The sequence below is a fragment of the Megalops cyprinoides genome, chromosome 10, assembly GCF_013368585.1.
Source record: "Megalops cyprinoides isolate fMegCyp1 chromosome 10, fMegCyp1.pri, whole genome shotgun sequence".
Classification (NCBI taxonomy): Eukaryota; Metazoa; Chordata; class Actinopteri; order Elopiformes; family Megalopidae; genus Megalops; species Megalops cyprinoides.
Window position 1 is genome coordinate 1,020,001 of NC_050592.1, and position 10,465 is coordinate 1,030,465.

A 10,465-nucleotide genomic window follows, 5' to 3' on the forward strand; every position below is an offset into this window, starting at 1 on the left:
GGCAGCAACGTGAACCTGTTCTGCCTGGCCGTGGGGCGGCCGGAGCCCACCGTCACCTGGAGGGACTTCAAATGTGAGGCCCTGTCGCCGTCACCGTGGCGGCGCATCCATAACGACGATGCTGTTCCCCGTTATTGCGTTACCAATAATTATCCGCATAATGCGCTCATCTGTCTCTGCTGTCACCCTCGTCATCAACATCAGCATCATCATATTTTAGCAATACCAATAATCATGTTTAATAATCATTAGAGGGCTAATTATAACCATCATCGCCATGGAGATGCATCACACTCACTGCAGTGAGCATAATAAAGGGCCTAATAACAGAAGTCATTATGGTTTGCTTGCCATCACAAGACTCCTATTTATCTGCTTACAGCTCTCAGATGCTTGTTCTGAAAGGGTCTCTGGGTGAAGAGGAGGGGAGGAGTGTGTGCTGCACCTGCAGTTTGGCTGCACACCGCGGCTTCGCCCTCCTTCTCTCCCCAGCGCTCGGTGTTAAATGGCCCCTGTCTCTGCCAGTGCCACCTGCCCCAGCCTCCTTCCCTCTGATAGCTCCATTGTTTTGGGCTCTATCCCGCAGTCAGCAGTAAAGCCTCTCCCATCTCCCCTCACTCAGAGCGCATTGTTATTCCACAGCAACCTCTGCAGCAAAGCCCGCGGAGCAGAGAGGGGAGCAGAGAGAGGAGCAGAGAGAGGCTCGCGGGGCAGAGAGGGGAGCAGAGAGAGGAGCAGAGAGAGGAGCAGAGAGAGGCCCGTGGAGCAGAGAGAGGAGCAGAGAGAGGCTCGCGGGGCAGAGAGGGGAGCAGAGAGAGGAGCAGAGAGAGGAGCAGAGAGAGGCCTGCAGAGACAGAGAGAGACAGAGCCACCTTTTGCCCATCTCTACAGGGCTGCCCCTGTGGAGATACCCCTGCCCCCACACAGAGACTCCCCTGCACCCATCACTGGGCTCCCCCACACTCTCACCCCATCCGTCCTTACAAAGAGTCCCACCCCTCCGTCACAAACCCCGCCCATCCTCACTCTGAGACCCCGCCCCCTCACTGCACACCCCGCCTGTCCGTCTGAGTCTCGTCTTAAGCCTGAGGTTATCGATTGAAGCTATTCGGGGAGTTGCTTGCGTTACAGGTCTTAATCTTTATTGATTGTGTTTATTTATTCAGGAAGGTCAACTCCGAACTCAGGTTACTGTTTACAGTGATGATCTGGGGAGACGGGGTGGGCAAGGGAAGGGGGGTATACCCTTGCACAGTCTGAGAGTTTGACCCCCAGGATGCTGGGGGTAAGACCCCTGCAAGATTCGTGCTAAGTGCTCATAGATCTTTAATGACCACAGTGAACCAGAGCCTCAGTCTCCGAAAGTGAGTGTCCCCATCGCTGCAGTGGGATCACCGGGCCCAGAGGGAAGACAGCCCCCTGCTGTCCACCCGCGTCACTTCCGGCAGCAGCTGGTTTTCCCCAGTCAGACTCCTGTCCAAGTGCTGATCCAGCCCCGCACCGCTCAGCTTAAGCAGTTTGGCACAGCAGGACTGCAGGGTGGTACAGCTGCAGGCCACTAAAGGAGCTGTCAGATCAGCTTGCCCACACGCACTACCCCAGATCAGTCTTGGCATTGTGATATGATGAATGCAGCACAGACTGAGGTTGGTTAAGATGATCCTGGATCAGTATTTGGGGGCCTGTGGCATTGTAATCAGTGGCGGTTGGTGGGGATCCCATGTTGTAGTTTTATACCCGTTGGTGTCCAGGGAAGCGGGAGGTCTGAATAAAACATAAGCATATGGCAGTAAGACCAAAGGCAGCAGGAATGGATCTGCTTAGCATGTGTGGGGGGGGCGGCCGGACAGGGCCTGGCGCTCAGAGAGGGTGCCCGTTCTGTGTGTGTGTGCCGCTTCCCCCGGGCTGACAGCCGCGTCACCAGGGAACGCTGTTTATTAAGCTAATGGAATGAGTGAATAACAGCGCCGCAAAGCTGTGTGTCGACCGGCCCGCGTGCAGCCGCGATAATCGTCTCCAGTTCAGCGGCCGCGCTAATAATCCTGCAGTGTAATCTTCAATTAGAGCCGCCGCAGTAATCTCTGTGACAGCAACGATCACGCCGTTCAGCGTGTGTGTGTGTGTGTGTGTGTGTGTGTGTGTGCGCACGTGCGCGTGGGAGGGTGTGTGTGTGTGTGAGGGTCCGCTGGCTGGTCTCGTTGAAAAGGAGCAGCGACTTAAACGCTGGATTTCCTCGTTAGCGGTGAGATTATGCTCTCCAGCGTGTTCTCCCACTCCACTTCCCTCTAATGATAAAAATATTAAAGAGGCAGGGAGCCCCCCCTTCCCCCCCTCCCCCGCTGTGGAGGCTGAGGTCTGTGAGCAGTGCATTGTGTTGCTGTCACTGCTGCTCTAACCCCAGACACCCACCCCCCCACGCCTGTTTTCTCACGTACAAGACAGATGCACTTGTTCGTCTCCCTGACTCTGGAAGGATTTGTGCCGTTGTCTGCTCTCTGCCGCACTAGAGGAACGCAGGCTGCCAAAGAGCGACACAGACTAATTCCCTCTCGAGACGATGGAAAGTTTGTCAACACTCCAAAGTAATGGCTGCACATTTTCCCGCAAACTAATTATGTTAATGCCACAGCCGCGGCCTAATGTGAACATATTGTTTCTGGAGTCTCTGCTCCCGAGGAGGTCGAGCTTTCAGCGCGTACTGTGACCTGCAGCGTGCACTGCAGTGGAATTGACACACCGTGCTCCCCCTCCCCCCTGCTGTCTGCGCAGCTCTCGGTGGACGCAGTCTTTTGCAGTGCCTAATTGAACCCTGTCCATCTCCCTGTCTGCGCAGACGGTCTACTGAGTGAAGGAGAGTTCCTGGACATCACTGAGATCAAGCGGCACCAGGCTGAGGAGTTCGAGTGCATCACCAACAACGGTGTGGCCCCGCCCGACACACGCCGCGTTCGCGTCACCGTCAACTGTGAGTGGCTGCCGCCGCAACCGTCCCTGCATCCTGCGCTGCCCGCTAATCTGCACACGCTCCCTGCCAGCGGCCCCGCCCCTCCCGTCCCTGCCAGCGGCCCCGCCCCTCCTTTCCCGTCCCTGCCAGCGGCCCCGCCCCTCCCGTCCCTGCCAGCGGCCCCGCCCCTCCTTTCCCGTCCCTGCCAGCGGCCCCGCCCCTCCCGTCCCTGCCAGCGGCCCCGCCCCTCCTTTCCCGTCCCTGCCAGCGGCCCCGCCCCTCCCGTCCCTGCCTTTGTCCTCCGCCCCTCCTGTCCCTGCCAGCGGCCCCACCCCTCCTTTCCCGTCCCTGCCAGTGGCCACGCCCCTCCCGTCTCTGCCAGTGTCCCCCGCCCCTCCCGTCCCTGCCAGCGGCCCCGCCCCTCCTGTGCCTGCCAGCGGCCCCACCCCTGCATGCAATGTTTATTCTTAATAATGACTGACTGTGATCCAGCAGCAATTTATGTGATCCAGAGTTATTAGTTAGGATTGTGGTGTTTTATTTTTTTTACTCTTCCATGTACACCATTGCCCTGGTTAAAGGCAAAGCATCTGATGGCGTTTAATGGCCAATTTATTATCACACTGATATAGGCTGCAGCCGTGAGTGGTATTACCCACAATGCCCTGCAGATGGCCACAATGAAGGGATGTGGTTATAGGCTGAGAATGCCGGGTAGACTTGGTGGAGCAGTGGTAAGAGGTGCTGTCAGAGGCTTTGTGACGTGTGTAGGATTAGCGATGATGGAGTTACTGTTACTGCGTGTGTGTGCGGTCCTTGTGTTGTTAGGTGTCTTATTTGTGTGATTTGTGATTCCCCTGGCCCCGCCCCTCGCAGACCCGCCCACAATCACGGATGTGAAGAACATGCCGGCTCACCTGGGCAAGGCAGCCGTGCTCCGCTGCGAGGCCATGGCTGTGCCCACCGCCTCCTTCGAGTGGTTCCGGGACGACCGCAGGTAAGCGCAGACCCACGCCTCTGAGGGTGTGGCCGCAAAAACCCAAAACCCCACACACATGCACACATCCACACACACACATGCACACACACCCACATACACACATACACACATCCACACGCACACACTCACACATCCACACCCCCACACACACATACACACACACAGGTAAGGAGCGGGGCAGCAGGGTGGTGTAGCGGTAAGGAGCAGCAGTGTGGTGTAGCGGTAAGGAGCAGCAGTGTGGTGTAGCGGTAAGGAGCAGCAGTGTGGTGTAGGCATAAGGACCAAGACTTGTAACCCAGAGGGTACTGGTTCAGTGCCCAGCTGGAGAAATGCTTCGCTTCAGCAAGGCACTGATGCCCACTTCAGTAAATATCCTCCTGTAGAGGCCGGATATGTAGACTGTAAGTCACTCTGAATGAGCTTCTGTTCTGTGAATGCTGGGATTATGTGATAAACCTGTGTGTTGTCCTGAGGTGGAGTGCAATGTGGTGTGTTTGTGAACAGCTGCTGGCTAATCCACTGTGAGGGGCATGCCTTCTCTGATGTGTGTTAGAGCTCTCTCAGGCTGGTGTGTTAGCGCTCTCTCAGGCTGGTGTGTTAGCGCTCTCTCAGGCTGGTGTGTTAGCGCTCTCTCAGGCTGGTGTGTTAGCATTCTCTCAGGCTGGTGTGTTAGCGCTCTCTCAGGCTGGTGTGTTAGCGCTCTTTCAGGCTGGTGTGTTAGCATTCTCTCAGGCTGGTGTGCTAGTGTACTCTCTCAGGCTGGTGTGTTAGCATTCTCTCAGGCTGGTGTGTTAGCATTCTCTCAGGCTGGTGTATTAGAGCTCTCTCAGGCTGGTGTGTTAGCGCTCTCTCAGGCTGGTGTGTTAGCGCTCTCTCAGGCTGGTGTGTTAGCGCTCTCTCAGGCTGGTGTATTAGCATTCTCTCAGGCTGTTATGTTAGCACTCTCTCAGGCTGGTGTGTTAGCGCTCTCTCAGGCTGGTGTGTTAGCGCTCTCTCAGGCTGGTGTGTTAGCGCTCTCTCAGGCTGGTGTGTTAGTGTACTCTCTCAGGCTGTTATGTTAGCGCTCTCTCAGGCTGTTATGTTAGCGCTCTCTCAGGCTGGTATGTTAGCGCTCTCTCAGGCTGGTATGATGGTTTTCTCTCTCAGGCTGGTGGAAACTGACAGCAACATGAAGATCAAGAATGAGAAAACCCGATCACTGCTCCTCTTCAACAACGTGACAGAAAAACACTTTGGCAACTACACCTGCTTTGCCTCCAACAGCCTGGGGACCTCCAACGCCAGCATGCTCCTCTTCCGTGAGTCCCACACTCCCCCCGGGGGCCCCCCGGTGTCCTGACTCATCCCCCCGTCATCACTCCATCCCTGCCTGCAGTGTGTCAGCATCCATCCTGTTTTTCTGTCTCTTTCCCTCCTCCCTCTGCTGCTCCCCTGCCCTCTCCGCTGGCCAGGGAAGAATGTAAAGCTGCTTTGTGACAACTTGTGTTGTAAAAAGCGCTATACAAATAAAAATGAATTGAATTGAATTGAATTGAATCATTACAGTCCTCGGTGAGTGATTCTCTGTCAGTCTCGCCTTTTTTTCCGTTACCATCTTAAACGAGCCCTCGTTTTTTCCTCCTGTTTTCGCTCGGTGTGTGATTGTCTCAGGACAGCCCTCCTCACTCTTCTCATACAGCCCATGGATCCTCTCTCTCTCCCATGCCGCCGTCTCTCTGTCTGGTGCCAGCTTTTATCTCTCCATCTGCCTCTGCTTTCTCTCCCAGCTTCTTCAGTTTTGTCCTCAGAGCAGGGTGACCCCCCCGCCCCCCCCCCACCCTGTCAGACAGCTGATAATTTCTCTGCTTTTATTGCCTTTTTAACTGTCCCTGATCTTTCTCCTCTCTCTGCCCTCTCCTCTTACTCCACTATCCTTACTCTTTCTTTTGATTTCCCTCCTTCCTCCTCTTCTGTCCGCCCCCCCAACCATCCCCCCCCTCCCTGCAGGACCGGGGGCGGTGCACACCAGGGGGGCGGGTGCTGGTGTGGGCCCGGGCTGTGCAGTCTGGGCCTGCCTCCTCCTCTCTCTCCTGCTGAAGATCTAAGTGTCTCGGCTGCGGAAGAAGGATCTCTTTAACTACGAACCCATCACTGTGAACAAAAAAGAATATGCATTATTCCAGGAGCCATTTCTGCATCGCATTACATCACAACCCATCCCCCACCGCCTCGTCCAATCACGCGCTCACATCACCAGCTCCCCCCCCCCACCCCCCCACCCCCGGTTTCGGCTCTGTCTCTCCTCCCTGTCACAAAGAGGGTCACCACGACAACATCAGTGAGAAAGACAGCATCGCAAGCAGGGGAACAGTCACAGAAACGCTAATAACCGCAGAAAGGATAATGATAATTTGATAAATCTCAGCGGTAGTTGTGATGGCAGCAGCAGTAATAAGAGTCAGAAGTATCATTAACAGAAAGGATGATAGTCAATATGCTAATGAATGTAAAGGCACTGTGTTATAAATAGTCAGGAACTAAACGGCTGGTTTCAGGACATCCTCCTGCGCCCTCAGACCCCACTGCTGGGCATGTTTTCAGCTTCTCTTTATTGTGCTAATAATGGCTGTAATGATGACAACGATGATGGCGCTGGTGAAGATGGTCAGGTGACCTTCTCTTGTGAGTCACGCCATTGGCCGGGCCAGCAGCACATGACCCGCGGGTCCCAGCGCAGGGCCAACGCCCTCTTGCCCCGCGCCGTTCACTCTGACCCGGCTGCGAGAATGATGTCAAAACACCTCATCTCCCAAATGTGGGTCCTGTTCCCCTCTGTCTGCTCCGCCCCCTTCCACAGAGAGGCGACCTGGTCCCACACCCAGCCTGTGAGCCACGTCCCCTCGAACCCGCCTCCCCCCATCCAAAGCCACTCCCACATCTGTTCGGACTCCTCCCATCGCTTTGCTTCACAAAGGCCAGGATTGGCTATGCTCAGAGCCCAGTGTAAATATTCCGTACACAGAGGCCCCTGTCTGTTCCCGTGTTTAACAAAACTACGTTACCCATGCGCCTCTGCTGTTTTTCCCATTCAGTCAGAGGGGCACTCGTGTCCCCTGATGATGACATGGTCCATCATCCTTGTCGCTTGTTGATAGCATGTACCGGTTAGAGATGTTCCTGTCGTGGCCCATGCGCTCTCATCGCCCCTGCACTGTGTCAGTTGTGCTCTGCAAGGTTAACTGCTATAATAACTTCTGGTGTCAATAAAAGATGATGTTAAGTATTTGAATAAATATATTAATCCCACGTGACGAACAACCGCAGAGCTGATTACAAGCCATGTGTGTGAATATATTTTGTATTTTGCTCTGAGAAATAACATTCATTTAACAAAAAAAAGTTAAAAGATGAAAAGTGTAAAAAGTTTTCAAAGTGATCTGCTCTATTTTCCCATGTCAGGCTTTTTAAGTGCTGAAGTGAATGGAACCCGAGGTCTCTTTACGTTAAAAAAGAGCAATCAATGAAATGTACTATAATTTGGAATGTAAATGTATTTAAACGTTCTCCATGCTGTTGTCTGTCTTGTAGACATGGATTTGTTCACCTGGCAGTTTAAGCGCTTCACTCTTAAATCCAACCTGAGGAATTAGTAGAAACGTCACCTACTAGCAGAATCGCAGCGCTGCCGTCCCCCGGAGGCACGAGCGCGGCGAGATGAGGGCGTAATTAGGCATTTCCTGCGGCGCGCGGCAGAATGATGCCCTCTTTTCCCCTCATCCCTCCGGTCGACGAAGGGCCGAGGCTGTAAATCAAACTCAGTCGCGACTTCGACGAGATCTTTCAAGGACGAGCTGTCTTGGCACGCAGCTTGTCGTGCGGACAGGAGGCGACGCCCTGCGGTCTAATTACGCCGCCACTAAAAGCACGTAGCCAAACTGGAGAGGCGACACAGTGGTGCTGAGGCTCGCAGGGCCAGGCGGTAGCGTGTCTATGCAATTCAGAGCAAGAACCTGTATGGAGAAAAAGAGGCGCTGCACGCATGTCAATAGCTCTCACTGAAAACCAACAAATGCTGTGATGTTGAAAATATTTGCATCTGCCTGTGTTATCTTTGAAAAGAAAAAACTGTATGCTGTTATCACGTATCCCCCATATCTGTTTCATTTAAGCCAGCAATAACCCTACATCAACCACTGAGTGTGAAGTGTCATGCAGCCATCCTGTCATGGTGAAGCTACTTAAGGTTTTAACAGTTTTAAAGAGTACAGAACTAACTCAGTCCACAAAACAGAAAATGTTGATTAAAAAAAAAACAGTCCCGGATTTGTTGTCATACAATGCTGTGATTGTGAATGTTTTTCTCGTGATAAATCAGACCTGTTCACATGTGATCAGAGGGAATCAGAGGGCTGATCCGCCAGGCACTTTGAAGCCGTGGTCACTCTGTACGGTTATTGCAGTGTTTATAACTCCTCAGTAGGACTTTACAACCAGCTTTTTCTCCGCAACTAATTGACATTGGATTTTGGAATTAATTTAAATGGAGTTTGTGCCGTCATGTGGTGTCTGTACGATTCCTTTTATCTGAAAGTACAGTAGGCACGCAGCATCACAGATGCTGATGTCAAAGGGCCACCCGAAGTGAATTATGGGTAAAAATCCAAGCACAAGAGCAGGCAGTGTGATCAGTGCTTCTTTCTCCCTCTTTGTCTTTCTCTCTCTCTGTCTGTCTGTCTCTCTTTGTCTCTCCCTCCCTCTCTCTCCCTCTCTCTCTCTCTCTCTCTCTCCCTCTCTCTCTCTCCCTCTCTCTCTCTCTCTCTCTCTCTCTCTGCCTCTGCATCATGCCAGCATCTCCTCAGTGTGTAAGTGACATTAACATGGATGTACATATTTCCTCACTGAAGAAGAAAAAAAGAGAAGAAAGAAAAAAAGGAAAACAAAAGAAAAACTGTCATGATTCTCAGTGTGGTTTAAAAAGCATGTAAATGTTCCTAATGGATGGATTTTGAACCATAACTGGATATTGTGTAGGGTGGGTGGGGGTGGGTATTTGGGGAGGGGGGGTCCAGGGTTAGGTAAGGTTAGGGGAAAGGGAAAGGGGGGAGGGTTGGTGGGGGCATAGGGGATGGTGTTTAGTGGCATAATATGAATGAATTTCTTCGTTGAATCTCCACAGATGTGAAGAAGAGAAGGCACTCACAGGGGTGGAGGAGAGGTTAGGGCTGGAGGGGGCGGGGGACGGGGTTGTGGGGGGGTGAAATCTGAGCACTCCCCCGGGGCTGTGGAAGGACAGACGGGCCAATCCCAGGGCTCGGGGAGACGGGCAGCCGCTGTCCTGGCGCTGACCTCACACTCTCGAAATAACATTGCCAAAACGGGCCACAGAAACTCCCTCCAGAGAGAGACGCTCTGCGTTGCTCAGTTACAGAGCCTGCGGGCAGCTTCTATATCGATCAGACGCCCTTCGCCCTCGCAGACAACATTCATCCAATCACATGTGGCTCAGAAATATGCGTGCATGTATATGTATAACTGTTCCATGATGGCTGATCTGTAACTCCTCGTAACTGTTCCACAGTGGTTGTTCCAGGTTCATGATGTAGTCCGTGTTTGTGAGGGACAGGTGAATGCAGGTGTCATTCATCCATGTTTGGTGACTTACAACATTATAACTTGACTTTGTTTTATTTTTAAGATAAGTTTATGATACTTTTTCTTCATTGTATTGGGTGGCAGTGTTACATAGCCAGCTAGGGTCACTATGTCGTGGCAGATTGTCTGTTTCACACTGGATTTTTTTGGTCTGTGATTGGCCAGGACTAGCTGTAGTTCCCCGCTTATGCCACTAGGGAGCAGCAGCAACTCATTCTGTACCTTATTTGGGTATTTTTGTTAGCTGCATATGTTAAATGCAGTTGCTAATTTTATGTATATAATAAAAGCTGTCACATTTCATTTATATATAAGATTGTTAAAATAATTTTGAGAATAGTTCTGTGAGAACTATGGATTTATTTTTTAATATGAATGACTTTAACATTTGAAAATGCAGAGGGCTTAGACTAATTATTGTAACCTTCTTAAACTTTGAGTTTGTTCTTTCCCTCAGTGCAGAACTTATTTTAAAAGCTGGAAAACTGCAGCATATTCTATTCTCACAGGGGTGAATAGGTTCTCATTTGAAATTCAATAGCAGTGCTGCGTGGATCAATATGTGTGATTGAATCAGTGAAATGGAGCAATTTCTCTGGAGTCTGTTTTACAAGGGCCTTCTCCTGCTGGAGAGACCGTGTGTCTGTAATAAGAGCCTCAGTTGTGCAACTAAATTACACTATTTGGGCCCTGACATCAGAAGCTGATAACAGCACAAACATCGTCCAATAGTCGTGACACTTTCAGGATGGGATTCTAAGCACCCCTCAGCTAATCTGGGGACAGGTTAGCAAGGGTATGATCATAGCTGAGAAACTTAGCCCTCTGCTTATGGGAGATAGTAGGTGGCGTATAGATGAGTTCTGCTTCTTTTTATATCTGTAAAGAGG

At 51.9% G+C, this 10,465-nt stretch overlaps 1 protein-coding gene across 1 annotated transcript in view; it reads left to right on the top strand.

Annotated features, from left to right (window-relative positions):
- iglon5 (IgLON family member 5) overlaps window positions 1-6,199 on the top strand; it is a 72,965-nt gene extending 66,766 nt beyond the window's left edge. The window contains exons 4-8 of the mRNA XM_036538407.1: window positions 1-73; window positions 2,834-2,965; window positions 3,821-3,941; window positions 5,091-5,242; window positions 5,931-6,199. The exon at window positions 1-73 is cut by the window's left edge and continues 47 nt beyond it. Of these exons, the coding sequence (XP_036394300.1) occupies window positions 1-73; window positions 2,834-2,965; window positions 3,821-3,941; window positions 5,091-5,242; window positions 5,931-6,028 (576 nt within the window). The 3' untranslated portion in view covers window positions 6,029-6,199. The remainder of the gene's footprint in view (window positions 74-2,833; window positions 2,966-3,820; window positions 3,942-5,090; window positions 5,243-5,930) is intronic.
- Window positions 6,200-10,465: the final 4,266 nt, after the last annotated feature.